This window comes from Enhydra lutris, unplaced genomic scaffold (assembly GCF_002288905.1).
Source record: "Enhydra lutris kenyoni isolate GAN:26980312 unplaced genomic scaffold, ASM228890v2 scaffoldscaffold32, whole genome shotgun sequence".
In the NCBI taxonomy this organism is placed as follows: Eukaryota; Metazoa; Chordata; class Mammalia; order Carnivora; family Mustelidae; genus Enhydra; species Enhydra lutris.
In genome coordinates this window covers 8,362,183-8,382,581 of record NW_019154116.1, presented here as the reverse complement: position 1 = coordinate 8,382,581, position 20,399 = coordinate 8,362,183, and the positions used below count along the sequence as shown (strand labels likewise).

At 51.6% G+C, this 20,399-nt stretch overlaps 1 protein-coding gene across 1 annotated transcript in view; it reads left to right on the top strand.

Annotated features, from left to right (window-relative positions):
* The window catches only part of LOC111153434 (death associated protein), an 81,838-nt gene that overhangs the window by 53,164 nt on the left and 8,275 nt on the right, over window positions 1-20,399 (top strand). Inside the window, exon 3 of the mRNA XM_022512449.1 lies at window positions 20,040-20,082. Within this exon, the coding sequence (XP_022368157.1) occupies window positions 20,040-20,082 (43 nt within the window). The remainder of the gene's footprint in view (window positions 1-20,039; window positions 20,083-20,399) is intronic.

The window sequence follows — 20,399 nt, the reverse complement described above, 5'->3', positions numbered from 1 at the left end:
CAGGCCCTTGAGGCAGTATTTACCAGCAGGCTCAGTGTCAAGATCATACAGGCAGGGGCAGCTGGGCAGCTTGGTTGGTAGGATCCCAAGATCCCAGGATCCCAGGATCAAGTCCCGTGTTGGGCTCCCTGCCCAGTGGGAAGCCTGCTTCTCCTTCTCCCTCTGCCTGCCACTTGCCCTGCTGGTGCTTTCTCTCTCTCTCTCTCTCTCTCAAATAAATTTTAAAATCTTTTTTAAAAAAAGATTATTTTTAATTTATTTGACAGAAAGAGACACAGTGAGAGAGGGAACACGAGCAGGGGGAGTGAGAGGGGGAGAAGCAGGCTTCCTGCTGAGCAGGGAGGCCTATTCCGGGCTTGAACCTGGGACCTTCGGATCATGACCTGAGCTGAAGGCAAGATGCTTAACGACCTAGCCACCCAGGCGCCCCAAAAAATCTTTAAAAAAGAAAAAAAAAAGAGTGACGATATAGCAGTTTGGACGGGTGTTTTGAAGGTGCTAGGTGGTGCTCCCTGTAATTACATTAGGACGGGGGCGGAGCCAGACAGCCAGCCCAGAAGTAGGGACACACACGCACATGCGCGCGCGCGCGCACACACACACACACACACACACACACACACACACACACACACACACGAGCATCCCAGTGATAACCGAGGTGATTCCACCTCCCCTCTAGTGGTCAAGAAGGAGACAGCAGGCGGTTAGCTGCCCTTTTTTTTTTTTTCCCTAGAAAAGGATAGGAAGGCAAACATCATTCCATCTGCCTTTGTATCATTTTTGAAGACTGCATTGCAGAAAATGTTTGTACTTATGTCACCGAAAGTGGTTCAGGACTGTCTCACAGCCACGTTACTGCACCATAAAGATGCTGTCTTTTCCTTTCCACCCAGCTCAGCACTCTTTCGAGGCAAATGCTGAGGGAAAGGGACAAACTCTATCTTGTGCTGGAGAAGAACTCACCTTTGTGGTTCTTTATGCCTGATGGAACTTCCTTCTTTAAGGTGGTGCTCCGAGTTAGTGCTCCCACTCCCTCTGCACCTGCCTTTGTGAAACAGGCACCATCGATGCAAACGGTTTTTATCTGGGTGCTCCGCTCATGGCCACGTATCTCATTTAAAACACTGCACCTTTGTTTCCTTGGCTACTTTAGGTCCTGCCATGCCTCCACTCACCCCGGCGGGCTCCCTGCTCTGCCTGGGTGTCACCTTTCCTTGGGGTCCTTCCCTTTGGTTTCCAGGGTGACGGCTTGATCATCAGATCCTGGAGCAGTGCAAACACACAGGATTTCCACCTGCTACCACAGGGGCCACAGAGTTTCTGGAATAGTCCTGCTTTCAAATATTCTCTCCACTGTCCACACGAGGATTTCCATTCATCAGGCAGTGTGTTCTGGTTTTGGATGACAAAATGCAAAGCAAGTGGGTTATCCTGCCTATAGGGTAAGGGCCCTGGGTTCACTGGCAAAGAGGTCAAGTCTGGAGTTGCAGTCCACTGTGCAGACCTGGGGGCCCTCATGCGTTTGGGCCCCATCTGTGTCTGAGTACCCAGCCCTGTGGCTGGCACCAGTGGTTGCTCAGAAAATGGCTCTTCAGTGCAGGGGCCCAGGCACGGCAGGGGCATGGAGAGACCCGCAGGCACAGACCCGCCATGCCCCTGGCCTCTGCGTGGACTCTGACCCCAGCTGCGTCCAGCTGAGCTCCCCAGACAGAACCGACTCTTCAACTGAAATGTCCACCTCTCTCAACCCTAACAAACTCCCCTTCCTGCGGGGCCAGCAGGGTTAGAGGAAAAAGAGAGAAAGGCCCCACCTTCCTTTTCCCAGCCTCGTTTGCGTTGCATTCATCCTTTTACGTTTGTTGTGATTCACCGCTGTCAGTGACTCCCACTGTCATTCCCCCTGGAAGTGCTTATGCTGCTGTGAACCGGAACCAGGCTGCTCCTACACTCTGCCTCACTCCCTCAGCAGAGGTGGGCCTTAGGTGTGGATTTACTTGCCCGACCGTGGTGGGAGAAGTCAGGCTTTGGTATGAGGCTCTGTTCGGGCATGCCATCTCCAAGTGAGCCTTATAAACTCTAAGTTCCCCTTTGGTCCCCCTGCACTTACCTCTACCCCCTCGAAACATGTCACATCCAGCCTGCCAAGAGGTCAACCAGGGTGTCTCGGTGGGGGCCTCCCTCTTTGTGGCTGTGGCCATGGCACAGTGTCTCCTTGGTCCCCATCCTGACCCCACCTGGCCACATCCACACTGTGGTCCTCGAGCACAGCCTCGGCTTGCCAGGAGCCGTCCTCCAGGCACCGGGATTGCTCCTCCGCTCTTGCTTTTACACGTGGGATGGCAGCCACCCTGGCCTCCGTCCCCGCTGTCACGTGACCTAGATAGACCCGCTTGGGTCCCCACACTAATCTAGTAATGGCTCCCTCCTTGAGGCACTCCCTGTGTGCACAGTGTGCCTACCACGGGGAGCTCACTTGACCTTCCCCAAATTCCCATGAGCTCCGGAGGGGGTAGGTAGCCCCTTATTTCTGGTAAGGAAACTGAGTCTCAGGTGCCTGCTGCCCCCTGGCTGTCAGTTCGGATGTGTGCTTTCCCTCTGCCACCCGGTTCTCTCTCCGCCCCTTGGAGCCGCCTCGCCATCCAGTCACCTGCTTCACTTTTTACGCCGAGGCACAGTGAGCGCGCCATTGGCGGGGAAAGCAGGTTATCTGGCTGTCTCCGTGGAAGGAAGGGAAGCAGGGGCTCAGAGGGAGCATTTGGGGGGAGGAGGTGGTAAGGGGAGCTTTGGGCAGGGGGCCCAGGGCAGCACGCGTTGGCCACTGGCTCTGTCTCGGGCCCCAGCTCTTCCTTTCGCCGCCTGAAGTCCATATTCGCCAAGTTCGGGGAGTTTCTCTGATTCTCCTCGCATCCCCGGGAGCAGCCCCAGGGGCCTTGGCATCCTTGACGGAGATCATCCCGTGGAAGTTCTTCCCGTCGTTAAGGACAAGGACGCGCTCTGTTTTCTTCTGGTTGCCACAGAGACCCACCGCCTTGAAACAGGGATGACTCGTTTCTGGAAAATCACTATGATCTGTGTCCCACTTTAGCTTCTGACAAATCTCACAGGCGTGCCCTGTGGGCCTCTTGATGACATTCAGGGGGCCCCTGGGTCCAGCGCTTTGTCGTCTTTCATCTCTAGCCAGACCCTAGCACGGAGTTCTGGACAACAGATGAGCCCCAAACTCTCGTTAGTGGAAAAGAGATGGTGACGGGGAGCGGCGGCGAGCCCCGTGTCTCCCTGGGCTACTGGACAGCAGGAAGCGGGAGGTGTGCCAGATATAAAACTCGACGCTGCCTCATTTTGAGGCATGCCTGGTGCTTTCAGACATCTGTCTGTTGCGGGAGTAAACAGGTGATACCGACAGATAAACAAACCACAGATAAACCTTAGGGCCCCGCATCTATTAATTTTCCCAGGTAGGGACCTGTTTGCCAACACCAGAGCGCCATGACTCTTCAGTGTCAGGGAATGAATGAGGACTTGTGTCACGGCCCAGAGTGCGTTTCTCCCGCCCGCAAGGGACTCTGTGTTGGTCCATAGCACTGTCTATCCCTGTTGCGCGGCCAAGCCGGTTGGGTATTTCTGGAGCATCTGCTCTGAACAGATGCATGAGGGTGAGGTTCTTGGATTGAATGCACTCATTCTCTCCCTGGCTTGTAAGAGTAAAGCCGAATTAGAGGTGGGTTTAGGTTTCTGTGCACTTGACCTTGCTCCTCTTTATCTGTTAATTCCTGAAAATGCACGAGCGCGTGATGAGACCCGAAGAGGGTCCAAGAGCTGGTGTGTTCCGCGCTGCCATTGCAGATCTGGAGACCTTTGAAGGCGGCAGCTTATCGCGTCTGCCTGGCTGGCGGGGCTGGGACTGCCGCTCGCGGCTTACCAAATCCCTCCCTGCCAGGAGTTTGGAGGGTGGATTAAGGATATAATTACAGGCGAATCCAGCAGCAGAGCAATCCAAAAGCTCTTGTCCATCATGCCGTGTACTTGACTTTAACCTAAGCCGTGCTCAGTCCTCCCACGGCGTGTTTTGACTTTTGCTAGATGCAAAGCTCTCATGGCCGAAAGTCTCCCGAGAGCAAGTGAAATCTGGCATCTCTCCTCTTTTATTGTTGGGTTCTCCACAAAAAACCGCCTGGCGCTGGCTGGCCCCGTGCGGGGTCGACCACCTGTGCATCTGGAGATGGAAGGAGACCCAGGCCAGATGCGTTGTTGGCGCCTGTATTTATCGTCCGTGTTACTTCATTCTGATGGAAGTTCTGTTAGCAGTTGTCAGATTTTCTTCTTACGCAGTCATTTTCCTATTTAAAGTTATAGCCGCTCTAGAAAATACGTACTTTGTGCTTTGAACCACGGACACCCTCCTCCCAAGCTCATATCATCGTAAACATGACCCGTGACCCTGAAACAGCGGACTAGATCTGATTTGAAATTACAGGCAGTAAGTGCTTTAACTCGAGCAGCCACCCGCTCTGCACTGACTGTCCCTGTCCTTGATTTCACATATTTATGAGTGACGGGTCACCCCCTGTAGACCCCACCCGACAGTGTAGCTCTGGAGCTAACCCACAGACAAACCTTGTTTTCCAGCATCCCTTACATTACCACGTGGTAAAACAGATTTTTTTTTTTTTAATTTTAAAACTTAGCCGTTGTCTTTAATGGTAATCTACATTCTTCCTAAGACGTATCTTCCCTAGAACGTTTAGTGACATAAAGGAGTCAGTCTTATTGTTTTTTGTTTTGTTTTTTTCCCCCTTCCCTGTGTTGTTTGAACAACACAGGGTGCTGGGAGTGGGGCCGGCAGGGGCTCAAATTCTTCGGCACTGGGACCTTTTCTCTCTGTAAAAACCCTCCAGTCCTACCCCCCACGGCACCGTATGTGCTCAGAACAAGGAATGAGAAAACAAGGTTCAAAGAAGCTCTGAGAAACCCTGGAACTCTCTATTATGGGGGGTGGGGGTGGGGCAGGGGAGGGAGAAGGAAAGAATTTTTAAATGACAACTTTAGAAAACAAAATAGCAACTAGGAGGCCCGTCTTTATATAGGAAATCAATTCAGTGTCTTTTGCCACTAAATGTAATTTTTTAGGTGGAGATGGCACCCTGAGCACAGTGTATGTACATTATTCTGCTCCAAGTAGCAGCTGTTCTGGGAAGTAGCGTTGTTCCTATGACACGGGTGGACACGGACGCTCAGAGAGGCTGCTCATCTCAGGTGAGATTGGAACCCAGAGCTGTTTGTCTCCAAAGCCCAGGGGCCCCCAGATGCTCCAGGACACCCTGCTCTCATTGCTTCTGGATCTTCCCCGAGCTCTATGCAGACACGAGGTGGGCTTTCTCCACCATGCAGGTGCCCAGCACCGGGCAGCGCCCTGCACACCCGGCAGGAAGCGTGGCCCGGGTTTCTGTCATCCAATGTGGTCGCCCCTCTGTTGCCATGAACGCAGAGACCGTCTCTGGCCAGGACGACCTCTGTGTGTTAAGTGCGTAAGATGCGAGCTAATAGTCAGAGTAGCTGCTGCCTTTGCCTGCAGGGAAGAGGGCCAAGGGGGAAGGACGAAGGGAAGAGAAGGGGAAGGTCATCAGCCACACCAGGAGGTCTCTGTATGGAACGAGCACTAAGCTTAGAGGAGCTTTCTGGAAGTACAGGTCTAGGGGGCAAGTGGCATTTCCGGGCCCTGGGTAAACCGTCCGCAGCTCTCGCCAGGGGTCCTGCGTGTCGGCGGGACACATCGTTTATGCAGAAGCCGCACTGGCCCTGCTCTTGGGATTTGGGGGGTCCCCACCTCCTCACACTAGACTAAGAGCAGGGCAGAGTGTGGCATCTGGGCCAGCGGTGAGCCGCGTGTGGGTGGGTGCCCGCTGGAGAATCCTGGTGAGAAGCCCTCCCACATGGGGACCGGACCCCACTCGTCTCCAGGACAGACTCCGAGGAGCAGGCCAGGCGTAGGGCCTGTCCCAAGGTCTGAACCAGGAGCAGAGAGGACCCCATTGCTGACCCCGAGCTTCCATCCTTGCCTTGAAAGTGAGGAGACCGGTTAAGGACCTTTGCTCAGGCCCTTTGAAGATGATTTTACAAATTCCATATACCACACTGGGGAGGAACTGGCTTCCAGATGATTTTCTCTCAGATTGAGCATTTTATTGAAAGCACAGGGGTTGTGTTTTATTTGCCCTTAGTCAAACTCACAGGACGGGGGGACACACCTGTCCTGAGGTGCCAGTGACCCCAGCCCACCGGGGACACCCAGCCTCCAGCTGTCCTGTGCACCGGGCACCTGCCAAAGCTCCGCCGCCCGACAGCCAGCAGCTGAGAGGACCCGCAGCGCCATCTTGTGGGAATGTTCTCGGCCCCGCGCTCCGGCTCCGGCAGCCAACAAGTCTGTGAGGAACAACGTGACAAAGGAATGTCTGCGTGTGGTCAAGTGAGCTGTTTCCCTGCGGTCACCAGCCACGCTAATTGTTATTTTGGTGTCTAGAAAATTAATAACCCTAATAAATTAACAGCCAGCCAGGAAGATATGTCAAGAAAAAGTAGCTAGGGAGGATTTGTTTTCTGTCTGTTTACAGGACATACATACACACACCGCAGGTGGGAATCTGTTTTTCTGTAAACTCCGTGAAAACATGAATCCGTGGATTTAGAGCAAAGTCAAAAGACAGTGGCAGAATCTGCTTCCAGAAGGCTGAAGAGCTCTACCCTCTCACCAGGAGGGCCTGTCCTGCGAGCTGGGCTGCACCCCACGTCACCCCACCTCCGTCGTTGCAGAAGACCAAGAAGAGGGCCCCCTTGGACCTCACCCACTTTGTGACTTCGTGCCGGCAAAAGCAAATCGAACTGTGCCCCTTCTTTCTGCTCACTGCGGCCCAGCACGGGTCCTTCCCATCACACCTGTGGGCCTCAACTTAAACATCAACTTGGCAGGGTCTGTGTTGACGCCCCCCCACCCCGCCCGCCCTTTGAAGAGACCCTGTTTGATGTTCTCCCGGAGCTGGCCACCAGGTCTAATTCTGGGCTTGCACCCGGCCTCCTGGGCTGGGTCACCCCTGAGGGGGCAGCCGTGTTCTCTCTCTGGCCTCAGGCAGGGCTCAGTGAAGCCCTCACAGCCCGTGTTTCCATTTGCAGGGCTGCGTTTGGGGAGATCCTACCTCTTCTTCCCCCTCGGACCACGCACGACACCCCTGAAAGGCTTTGTGGTCTGGGACCAGCTTGGTGCCCCTTGTGATGGGCGGCAGGTTATGGGAAAGTGCTTTTGTCACGTGGCCTCATGGGGAGGGAGGCCTCGTGGAAATGTTGGCTGCTTATGGGAAAATGAAATCAAGACCTTGACACGGGCTTTTGGGCCCGAGAGTTTATGTGAGCACCGCTCGCTGACTCACCAGATGATCTGACAGTTAGTCAGATTGGGGGGGTGCGGGGAATCCCCTCCTGAGCACACACTTGCTTTCTTACCAGGAAGGGTGGGAGTGTCACCCGATGACACCCTCCCAGGTCCGATGGCGCCTTTTCCTTTTCTGGTTGGTGGCCTGCCTCCACCCACCCCTGCCCGTGTCCCAGCCAGGCCTCCTTCCATCCTCGCCTCCTGGGCTGGGACCAGGAGCTGTGGGTACCGGAGGGGCCGGTGGCCCCAGTACAAGCACTTAGAACCCCTTCCTCCCCAGCCTTGTCCCTCAGAGAGGCCAGCCTCCGCTGTAAGTGCCGGCGGCCCCATCATAGTCCCTGGCCGCCTCGTCGTGACCGTTCCCTCCTGGCTGTGGCGGGCTGAGAAGCTAGACAAGCTGTCCGGGTCGCGTCAGCACAGAAACGGGATAGATGAAGGGCAGAACGAGAGGGCTGTGTTTCTCTAGAGAAACTAGAGAGTTTTTCTCCAAGTCCAGCGTATGGGCTCGGGATGTCTGATTTATCACAGGCCATTCCACTCACTTCGGAAGCCCTCGTGTCCCAGACAAGGGCAGTGTGTGGCGGATGAAATAGAATTGAACCAGGTGTGACTTGGCAGTGGGAACCAAAGGCAGGGTTTAGAGGGAGGGGGGAGTAAGGGGTAGGGATGTGTCACTATCTCAGCACGTGACATTGGCAGAGAGTCTGAGTGCCGTGTGTACGTACGGTCACCTGATGGGGTAGGGTCCGCAGCCATCCCATGGTCCAGAGGAGGACACTAAACCCAGAGCCCTAAGACACCATCCATCAAACCGGTCATGGGCAGAGCCAGGAAGCGAACATGGACATCGGGGTTCAGAACCCATGCTTGGCTGGGCCCACCTGCCCCCTCTCCTCCTGGCCGCCTTCTTGGACCATGTCAGCTGTGTTCTGGCTTGAGAGTTTGAAACCTTCACTGGGGCAGAGCCAGCAATGACCCAGCAAAGAGCATGGAGCTGAGAGCTAGGGGGCCCACGCCCCTCCCGGCTCTGCCTCTGGGACCGCAAACAAGTTTCAGCCCGTTGCATCTGCCATTGCTTCATCCGTAGAATAAAGACGACCCCTACAGAAGAGAATCGGATGAGTTCATTTATGGGGACGTGCTCTGTACCCTAGTGAGGGGCTATAGACAAAAATTATAGTTTTCAAGGAAAATAAAAATCCATTATCAACTCAGAAAGTAAATGCTGAGGCAGATGTGAATCTGTTCAAATCTGTCTGGTTAAGTAAGGGACTCTCTGACTACAGTTAGCTTACTTACTTACTTACTTTAAAAATCTGCTCTCTAAATTGCACATAAAAGACAGTCTGAAAATAGAGGCCACCAAGTGACCCACTTCTCAGCCCTAAAAGGAGGGCACTAGGCTAGTGCTGTGGCCTGCCCTTGTTCCAAGTCTGGCTCTGAGCACTTCTTTGCTGGGCAAACTTCAGGCAAATTACTTACCCTCTCTGATTTACCATTCCTTCATTTATAAAGTGGACATAATCCTACTTCACAAGTTAGGTACAATAATTCTAGGTAAAGCACTCAACTCAGTGCCTGGCCCCTGGTAAGTGATGCGTACACAGAGGGCTGTTATCATCTGAGGCCATTCCCATCCTTTTGAGAAATTAAGAAACAATGCATTAAAGGCCGCATGGCCCCATCTCTGTATGAACACCTCCCTCTGATATTTTCAGAGTGCATTTTCGTGAAGAGGAGAAAGTATTTGCAGAGGGTAATTTGGTGGACTTCCTGGAACTCAGATCAAAAGCACTCACATGAAAATGATTCTGTTAACTAGAACATTCCAATACTGTCTTTGCTGCCATTTTGACTACTTGCAGTGGGATGGGGTGACTTGACTGGATTCCCAGTCCTACTGATCACTGTGTGTCTGTGTGTGTGTGTGTGTGTGTGTGTGTGTGTCCATCCCAGCATGCTCCTACACAGCAGCTCAGAACCCTGATCTCTGTGAGACACTCGGGAAGGCAGAGGCCCACAGCTCCTGTGGCCTTGAACTCCTCCTCCCATTCCTAGAAGCCTGTTTTTGGATGAGAGTGGAACAGCACCCCCCCACCGAGGTAAAAGCAGGAAGAGAAAGGACCCCATAGAACTAGCTGGGAAAGCAGGGTTGATACAAACACACGCTGACCCTGTTTCCTGTTGCTAGCAGTCCTGGGAAGGTGAGCATTTCGGTCCCTGCCAGTGAGTCCAGAATCCTGTACCCAGGCTTAGCTTTGAGCAAGAGCAGTCTTCACCTTCCTGGACCAGGTCAGCGTGCTTCACAGCCCTGGGCTGCTGGGGCACATGTGGACAGTGTGTGCCGTTCTGGGCAAAACTCTAGAAACTACACTGGAATCGGGGTGGGAAGAGGGCCCCAGAAAGTGAGCGAATTTGCGGTCAGGTTCTGGAGTCCAGGAAGGGGGTATCCCGGAGGCCTGTGGTAGCTTCCGCAAACATCGCAGTCCTGTCCCACAAGAGGGACTTAGAAGAGGCCGTTGTCTTGGGTTGGAGCCCCTGGGCAAAATGCCAGGGGTCAGAGACAGCACAGAGGCCACCCTGAGGGCCCTGGAGGTCCTCGCCTGCCGGGGCCACCACGGCACAGGCCAGGGCAGCCGTCCCCGTGGAGGGAAACTGGACCAAGTCATGGCTAGGCTCCTTCACAGCCCAGCGGCCGAGCTGCACCCCCCAGAGCTGGGCAGAAAACGGCCCGTCGTTGGGGACCTGCACTGTGACAGTCCAGGTGGGAGACCTCAGGACATCAAGTGACCTCGATGGTTTTTCTGTTGATCCCATGTTGGCCTACTAGTCACTTGGGTAGGTTGAGTTAAATTAAAAACATCGATATTTATTTCACTAGTTGCTATTTTCGATTTGAGAAGAGTTTTAAAAACGTGAATTGTTTTCTCAGCCCTGGGGACTTTTTTTTTTTTTTTGTAAGATGAGATCAGCGGGGCTCCTGGATAGCTCAGTCTGTTGAGCGTCCAACTCTTGGTTTCGGTTCAGTCATGATCTTGGGGTCGTGAGTTCGAGTCCCGAGTCGGGCTCGGCGCCCATCAGGGAGTCTGCTTGAGATTCCTTCCCTCTGCCTCTACTCCTGTTCTCACTCTCGATCTCTATAATAAATAAATCTTTTTAAAAATAAAGGAAATAAAGATGAGACCAGCAAACCCAGTCCTGAGAGCCGTCTCCATTCCACTGGCTCACTCATTCCCTAAGCATTTGATCCTGTCTGTCTGGAATGCCAGGAAAGCATAAACGTTATCCATCAAGGAAACTTACAAAATAAATACTAAGAAAATGTAGTTCGGGTGAGACGACCCTGCTGTGACTGTGAGGTCCCGAACAGGGGAGCCCTGGAGCGCTCCACGCCTCAGACAGTCGGCCGCTGCCTGGGGCAGGTGTGACAGGTGCAGGGCTGCGGACGTGTGAAGAAGCCGTTGCTGGGGCACTAATCCCCACTGATTCCGCCTCGCTGCAGTCCCTTGAAGTTTAGAGAAGTGCAGGTTTTAGAAACTGGAAAAGCCTGAGGAAGTGGGGAGGGCAGGGCTGGTGTTTTCCCTGTCTCTGTTTCCTGAAAGAAAGGAGTGTTGGATCTTCAACACAACATCTGTCAGAGCAATTTCCATTGGAATAATTAAAAATCCTCAAAGCCACGATCACAATTTATAGAATCTTGGAAATGTAGGTTATGCTTTGCGCGGAACCCTAATGCAGTCTAAAATCTGTGTGTTTCTGCAAACACAGCTTGGTAAGCAGACTCGTCCCGGGGTTCTCGTTTGAGTTTCTGTCGTGGCTGCCGGAGCTCGAGGAGTTCGGGCAGGGTTTCGGCTCCACAAACGTATCAGACGGTTCCCAGCGTGAGGGGCTGTGCACGGCAGGTGGAGAAGGGCACGGAACGAGGGGCGCTTCGGCCAAGCCTGATGAAAACCCACACCCCCACGCAGCCTAGGCCGAACAAGAGCTCTGTGCAGATCCGTGTCTCTCTGAGACGAGAGGTCAGCCTTCCGTCACCTTGTCACTGGCGGCTCCCTTGATGTCCTTGCAGCCGATGATAGGCTTTTCCCTTTCAGAGGGGAGAGCACTTGCAGGGCGGGGGGGGGGGGGACGTGGTGTCCTAAAGACCGTGGCCGATGATCAGTGCACACTGATACATTTTATTCCCTGCTGCAAGGAAGCTCTTTTTTCCCCCCAAGATTTAATTTATTTATTTGAGAGAGAGAGAGAGAGTTCATAAGTACAGGAGCAGTGGGGAGGGAGGAGGGGTGGGAAGCAGACCCCCGCTGAGCAGGGATCCGGATGCGGGGCTCGATCCCAGGACCCTAGGACCATGACCTGAGCCAAAGGCAGACACTTCACTGACTGAGCCACCCAGGCGCCCCAAGGAACCTTATTCTTAAACTTCAGTTGCTAAGTCTAAACAATGACGATATAGCACATTTCACACTTTGAGATGCCTGCTATCAAAAAGCCCCGGACGATGATAAGAATGGGCAACGTGCATAAATGGGACCCCGTGCTTTGCTGATGGGAATCTCAAATGGTGGAGCTTCCGTGGCAAACCGATCGGTGGTTCCTCAGACTTGAATGTGGGATTACCGACCACAGGACCCAGGGGTCCCCTTGTGAGTGAATACACGAGAGACTTGACAGCAGGGACGCAAACAGGTCCTGTGACATCAGTGTCCACCGTGTCTTTTGTCACAGCAGCCAAAAGGTGGAAAGAACCCATGTGTCCATCAGTGACAAGTGGATAAAAAGAATGTGGCCTACCCATACAATGGCACATAATTCAACCTGAGAAAGAAGGGAATTCTTTTTTTTTTTTTTTTTTTGCAAAGATTTTTTTTTAATTTATTTATTTGTCAGAGAGTGAGCACAAGTAGGCAGAGAGGCAGGCAGAGGGAGAAGCAGACTCCCCGCTGAGAAAGGAGCCCGAAGTGGGACTCCATCCCAGGATCCTGGGACTATGACCTTAGCCGAAGGCAGACGCTCAACCGACTGAGCCACCAGGTGCCCCAAAAGAAGGGAATTCTAACGTACACTACAACGTGGGTGAACCTTATGTTTTAAAGAAAATAAGCAAGATTCCATTCATCTGAGGTCTGAGGTGCCCAAGTAGTTCAGTTATTAGGACAGAAGGTAGAACGGCAGTTGCCAGCGGCTGAGGAGAGGACTGGGGGCTGGGGGAGAGGCTGGAGGAGGGGGTCTTGGAGGCACTGGGGTTGCTGTGTAATTGTTTCTCCTAAGGTTGCTGAAAAGCTCTGCAAACGGACAACGGCGATGGCTGAGTAACATTGTGCGTGTGCTTGCTGCCGTCAGGCGTACAGCCGAGCAGTTAAACATCGCTGAAGTGGTGATGGTGCGGTCAGGCCGCCGACTCTCGGTTTCAGCTCAAGGCCCGATCTCAGGGTCATGAGATCAAGCCCCGCGTTGGGCTCCGAGCTCAGTGCAGAGTGGGCTTGAGACTCCCTCTCCCTCTCCCCCTCCCCGCTCATGCTTGCTTGCTCTCTCTCTCTAAAGTAGATAAAAATCTTTACAAAATAAATAAAAACGGTTAAAATGGTCAAGAATTTTTTGAATTAGTTGCTGAGCTAGCTAGGGTTTTAAAGCAAACCTGGCAAGGAGGGGAGAAGGCACTCCAATCTTAGGAGCACTGTTTACTTGGAGCTGACGGGAGGAGCTAGCAGACGCCCGGTTCTCCTCTCCGGGCCAGCTAAGAGCTTGCACGTGCCACACAATCCTTGAATGCTTTCTGTTTTTTTTAATACTTTTTCTCCAAATTTTTATTTAAATTCTAATTGACATATAGAGTTATATTGGTTTCTCAGAGGTAGAATTCAGTGGTTCGGCACTTCCGTGTAACAGCCAGCGCCCATCACAAGCACCTTCCTGAATGCCCAGCACCCACCTAGCCCATCCCCCACCCACCTCCCCTCCAGCAACCCTCCGTTTGTTCCCTACCATTAAGAGTCTTTTGCGGTTTGCTTTGTTCTTTCTTTCCCTTTCCTCTATGTTCATCTGTTTTGTTTCCTAAATTCCACATATGAGTGAAATCATGTGGTATTTGTCTTTCTCTGACTTATTTCACTTAACATAATATGCTCTGGCTCTAGCCACGTCACTGCAAATGGCAAGATTTCATTCTTTTTTATGGCTAAGTAATATTCCATTATACACACATGCACACACACACGCACACACACATACACACACACCACATCTTCCTTGTCCATTCATCATTCAATGGACACTTGGGCTCTTTCCATAGTTTGGCTGTTGCTGGTAATATTGCTACAAACTGTGCATCAGGATGCATGTACCCCCTTCAAATTTGTATTTTTGTATCCTCTGGGTAAATACCTACTCATGCAATTGCTGAATTGTAGGGTAGCTCTATTTTTAACTTTCTGAGGAACCTGCACGCTGTTCTCCAGAGTGGCTGCACCAGCTGGCATTCCCACCAACTGTGGAAACAGGTTCCCCTTTCTCTGCATCCCTGCCAACATCTTTTGTTTTCTGTGTGGTTAATATTAGCCGTTCTGAGAGGTGTGAGACGGTATCTTATTGTGGTTTTGATTTGCATTTCCCTGATGATGAGTCATGTTCGATATCTTTTCATGTGTCTGTTAGTCATCTGGAGGTCTTCTTTGGGAAAATGACTATTCATGTCTTCTGCTCATTTCTTAACTCGATTATTTGAGTTTTGGGTGTTGACTTTGGTAAGTTCTTTATAGATTTTGGATACTAACCCTTTATCGGATATGTCATTTGCAAATATCTTCTCCCATTCCTCAAACTGCCTTTTAGTTTTGCCAACTGTTTCCTTTGCTACGCAGAAGCTTTTTATCTTGATGAAGTCCCCATGGTTCCTTTTTGCCTTTGTGTCCCTTGCCCCCATTGACATGTCTAGGAAGAAGCTGCTGTGGCTAAGGTCAGAGAGGTTGCTGCCTGTGTTCTCCTCTAGGATTTTGATGGTTTCTTGTCTCACATTTAGGTCCTTCCTCCATTTTGAATTTATTTTTGTGTATGCTGTGAGGAAGCAGTCTAGTTTCATTCTTCATGTGGCCATCCATTTTCCCAACTCCATTTGTTGAAGTGACTGTCTTTTTTCCATTGGGTATTCTTTCCTGCTTTGTCAAAGATTAGGGAACTCTATATTTGTGGGTCCATTTCTGGGTTTTCTACTCTGTTCCACTGGTCTGTTTGTCTGGTTTTGAGACAGTACCGTACTGTCTTGGTGACTGCAGCTTTGTCATAGAGCTTAAAATCCAGAATCATGGGGCGCCTGGGTGGCTCAGTGGGTTAAAGCCTCTGCCTTCAGCTCAGGTCATGATCCCAGGGTCCTGGGATCGAGCCCCACATCGGGCTCTCTGCTCGGCAGGGAGCCCGCTTCCTCCTCTCCTCTGCCTGCCTCGCTGCCTACCTGTGATCTCTATCTGTCAAATAAAAAAAAAAAAAAAAAAAAAATCCAGAATCATGATGTCTCCAGCTCTGCTTTTCTTTTTCAGGATGCTTTGGCTATTGGGGTCTTTTGTGGTTCCATACAAATTTTAGGATTGTTTGTTCTAGCTCTGTGAAAAATGCTGATGGTATTTTGATAGGGATTGCTTTAAATGTGTAGATTGCTTTGGGTAGTATAGACATTTTAACACTGTTTATTCTTCCAGTCCATTTCTTTGTGTTCTCTCCAATTTCTTTCATAAATGTTGTACAGTTTTCAGAGTACAGACCTTTTACTTCTTTGGTTAGGTTTACTACTAGGTATCTTACTGGTTTCGGTACAGTTGTAAGTGGGATTGATTCTTGATTTCTTTTTCTGCTCCTCCATTATTGGTGTATAGAAATGCAACAGGTTCCTGTACGTTGATTTTAAATCTTGCAACTTTGCTAAATTCCTGTATTAGTTACAGCAATTTTAGTCTTTCAGGTTTTCTATGTAGAGTATCATGTCATCTGGAAATAATGGAAGTTTGACTTCTTCCTTGCTGATCTGGATTCCTTTTATTTCTTTCTATTGTCTCATTGATGAGGGTAGGACTTCCAGTACTACGTTAAATAGTACTGGTGAGCATGGACGTCCCTGTCTTGTTCCTGATCTTGGGGGAGAGGCTCTCAGTTTTTCCCCATTGAGGATGTTGTCAATTATGGGTCTTTCGTGTATGACCCTTATGATGTTTAGATATGTTCCCTCTATCCCTATGTTGTTGAGGGTTTTTATCAAAAATGGGTGCTGTAATTTGTCAGATGCTTTTTCTGCATCTCTTGGGAGGCTCATGTGGTTCTTATCCTTGCCTTTATTAATGTGGTGTATCATGTTGATTGATTTGTGAATATTAAACCACCCCGGGAGCCCAGGAATAAATCCCACTTGACCTGAATTTTTTTTTTAATTAGAAAGTGCAATCTTAAAGCAAGAACCTCCCCCCAAAATGTGTTAGATCTACAGGGCCTTATCCTTACTCCTTTCAGTGCCATTTTTGTTTTTTGTGGACTTTTTTGTTTTGTTTTGTTTTTTTGCCTACACCTATAGATGGAGGCCCTGGAGAACAGGGATGCGGGTCAAGTCCTTGAGATCTTTACCACTGCTTCCATCCCCCAGCTTAACTGGACAGCATATGCATTGTTTTGGTTGGGTCCTGAAGTCTGCTGTGACCTGAAGCCCGCTTACTGCCCCTGCTCCTGGGTCCAGAATCAGCCCTCTGCAGTACGCAAAGGGCTGCTTTGTGTCCCTTTGACCAAGGATGAGTCACAAACACCATACCTGGTAGCGGGGATGGGGCCTGCCATGGCCAAGAAATGGGGTTGGTGTGGCCTCGGTGGCTCCCTGGGCCGCACCCCCATCCCTGCACAGGTCCCTCGATGCCCCAGTGGCCCAGCAACTTAGTAAGGGTCCAGCTGTGCGTCCATGAACATGTGGTATAAGTAGGCACCGATAAAGCACTATGTACTTTTTAATACAACATCAAAAACAAAGATTTGCTAAGAGGTTATTTGGACTTTTAATCCCTATTTAGTATTTACTTATTTTTTAATACTTATATTAATACGATATTTTAGTACTTACTTCTGTCATTTGTATTATTTCCCACATCTGTATTCCTTTTCTGAGGGACCGTGGGATACACGCACCCTGTGCATATATCTGCAGGATTTGCCCCAGGAGCTTTGCCATGTGTCCCTCTTCTCACCACTAACCATAAGTGGTTCATGAATTCCAGGAGAATTTGTGAGAAACTTCCCCCACCACCATCTCAAACCTAAGGAGCCCCTTTGGACAGAATACACGGGCCATGAAACATCTGGTTCAGAGCCCCAGCACCCAGCTTTCTGCCCCTGCCGCCCCAGCGGGTGTCAGAGCGTATGTCTGTACTCTGAACCCAACTTGCTTTTCACCGACACACTTTTCCATTTTGAGCAGGATCCAGCAAGCCGTGAAAACCCGACAGCTTAAGGCTTGTGTGTCAAAGCGTAGGTTCCTCAGGAAGACGGGGTCAGTGAGGAGAGGGCCGTCTTGCAGCCCTGTCCCTGGGGGGAGCCTTAAGTTCTGCACCCAGAGTTCCCGGACACCCCTCAGGGAATGAGCCGGGCCGGGAGGGAGCATTCTTATCTTAGCGTCTCCTTCAGTCCCCAGAGTCTCCATGGCAGCCCCAGCAGTCGTGTGGTGAGGTGTCCTTGAGAGGCTCATGTCGGGGGGAGGCTCTGGGAGTTGGATTCTAGTGGCCGTCCCCCTGCACATGCATTCTGTGACCTGGGGCTGGGCCCGGGTCAGTAATGGCCTCTAATCGTGACCATTTGCACACATTTCCCAAGACCTTCTGAAAGCGAGGCCTGGAACCCACATTCATGTGTATGTGGGAGAGACCCAGGGCCTAACCTGGATGGAAATAGCCAGGCTTTGAAGGGTCACCTGTGAGGAGGAGGCGGCGGCCACGGGCCGGAAGCGTGGGACCCAATGGGGCTCCTGGGGTCTGGAAACCCTTCCTGCCTGCATGCAGAGGGGAGCAGGTGCTGCCAGCAGCCCCCTGAGAACCAGATTCCTGGAAATCAGGGGCAGGGGCAGGGACCGGTGGGGGCTAGGCGCACAGGGGAGTGGCAGGAGGGGCACTGGGGGCCCGAGGGGTTCAGGACGCAGGGACCCGTGGCAGGCTGGCCTCTGCTCCACCCTGCCTGCTGTCGGCCGCCTCCTTTCTCCAGAGCCGGACACTGCCTCTCCCAGGTGTGCTCGCTCTCTGCCGGTTGGGCCGCCGTATTCCCACAGTCCAGTTCTCCGTGAAAAATGTGCGTTTGTGTGCTTCCTACACACAGCCATATAGCGATTTTAACATAGTTTTTGCTTGTCTGCTTTTCAGCAATGAAGGTGGACATACGTGTATAAGAGACGCCAGGAGGGGAAGCGAGCATGCGTGTTTTACATATATAATGGCTCAGGCTTCCTGGGACACCTTTTGGGGTTCCCTTTGGGCAGGGAGTCACTCGACTGATTTATTTTGATTAGATTCACTCTCTGTGGGTGACTTTCTCATCAAGTACTTGCTGGGGGCGGTGGGGGTAGGGGGGCTGTCTTTACTGCCTTTGAACGCCTTGACTCTGGTTACAAAACTAAAAACAGTGGACACGATCCAAGCAATCATGCCATCTGAGCACAAAATGATGGCCTGTAAGGAGATGCTACGTACTCAGTCCACAAACAGAGCCCTCCCTACTTCAGGCTTTTCCCAGATTTTTAAAGGAATGTGCAAAATGCAAGAAAGTCTTGGGGTACCAGTTCCACAGTCCTCTCTAAAACATTCGTGAAACGCTAGAATCCGGAACACGGTTCGGCAGCTTGGGATGCGAAACCCTTGGCCGTGAGCACCCTGGGAGCCCTCGCAGCAGAAAGTGTCTGGATCGCAAAGGCTTCCAAATCTACCACGTGGGGGACTTACCCTCGAGCTGAACCTACTCCTCTCTGGCCGGCTGTTGCGCTATTGATCTTGTAGCCAAATCATATTTGTAATCGAAGAAAAAAAAATCCAACCCAGTTCACCGCGAGACAAAAGCAAAAATAAAACCAGTCATGTAGGGACATCTCTCTACTGCTTAGTAAGACTTGAAGTTTCTTAATCTCCCAGAGTAACAGAAATCACCTGGGAGAATTTCGGGTATTTTAGCGAAACTGTTGGGGAGATAAACAGTGAACTTAGTGAATCCTGGGACGTTTGCCCAGAGCAAAACAAAGCTAAGACAAGTGGTTTCCCTCCCTGATGCCCAGCAGCAGAGCAGGTGGGAGGGGGCTGGGCAGCAGCGGGGATGGATTCCCCGCCCCCCATCTGCCCAGCGAGACTGGCCTTGACCACAACCTTCTGCCTCCTGGAGCTGCCCCCCACCCCCCGTGGCCCTCTCCCTGCCAGGCTGGCCTTGTATTATTCACCTGTCACTCCCAGGTCCCCTTAGCTCTGGTGGGGGCGTTTCACAGGGGTGTGCGTCTGCATACCCCCTGGATCGGTGTTCTGATGTTCTTATAAAACTGTGCACACACAGCCATTTGAAAACACACAGAGGAGAGCGTGTGCTAACACAGGAGTGTGTACACGAACGTGAAAGTGTGCTCAGCATCTCCTAAATGCAGAAAACAGTATGACTCTACTGTAAGAGAAAAGTTTGATGTGAAAACAAGTGTGTCCGTCTATCCAGAGATAGGCTGGACAGAGAACCGTGTATTAACTGATTATTTCCATGTGGTACGATGACAGCTGATTTGAACACGTTTGCACTTCTGTGCTTTTTGGCAAGGGACGTGTGTTACTTTGGTCCTTTCTCCCACCTCCCGGGGAATATTGACATGTGGGTAGCTCAGCAGGATTTCAGGTGTTAAGAAATGACAGTAGCGGGACGCCTGGGTGGCTCAGTGGGTTAAGCCGCTGCCTTCAGCTCAGGTCATGATCTCAGGGTCCTGGGATCGAGTCCCGCATCGGGCTCTCTGCTCAGCAGGGAGCCTGCTTCCCTCTCTCTCTCTCTCTCTGCCTGCCTCTCCGTCTACTTGTGATCTCTCTCTCTGTCAAATAAATAAAATCTTAAAAAAAAAAAAAAAAAGAAATGACAGTAGCTTCACAAGGACCCTACATTTTTAATACCTGGGTCTCCTAAGGGCCAGGAGCTTTGTCCCGACCCAGGACTTTCCCCCTCTTAGAAGCTGCCGGAAGCCGTGGCAAGGGCAGGGAGGAGAATCCCTCCTCAGTAGGAGTCTCCACGTTCCACCCAGTGCGACCACACGTCTTCCCTGCTTCAGGAGGCATCCTTGTCCATAATCTCGTGCAACAAAAACTGCTCAAACAGCCACTGTTTGAGGATGACACCCCTTCGCCCACCGAAAACACATGACTCACCTGGTGCCTGCTAGTCCCTGGCCCCTGCCTGAACTCACCGCAGGAGGTGGACCCCAGCTGGTCCAGGGGAGAAGAAATAATTCAGAAGAGGAGGTTTGCTCCCCTTCCTCCGTCCTCCTCCGTCCCTGTCTGTTACACTCCCCCAGACCTGCCTCCCCCATGCTCCCTCTGCCTGCCTCCTTGCCCTTCTGGTCCCTGACATCGCCTTTTCCCTTCTTGTCTTGCAGCCCGCCCAAGCCGACCGTGTTCATCTCTGGTGTCATCGCCCGGGTAAGAGCCGTTCTGTCAAACCCTTGGCACGGGGTCAGATTCCTCCTGTCCTTGTTAAACCCCCCTGTGTCGGGGACCCGGGGGCCCCTGTGCTGTGTCGCGTCTGTCACGAGCACCGTGTGGAACAGTGACCGCATGGCGCTCACCCAGGAGCTGGAGCTGCTGGGCACCCCCAAGCCCGCAGTTTCTGGGTGACCTGTGAGCTGGGCATGTTTCTTCATCTTTAAATGGTTGAAAACTCAAAATAAGAAGTATAGGTTGTGACGCGTGAAAATTACATGAAATTCTTGGCTGGAGGAGTCAAGATGGCGGAGAAG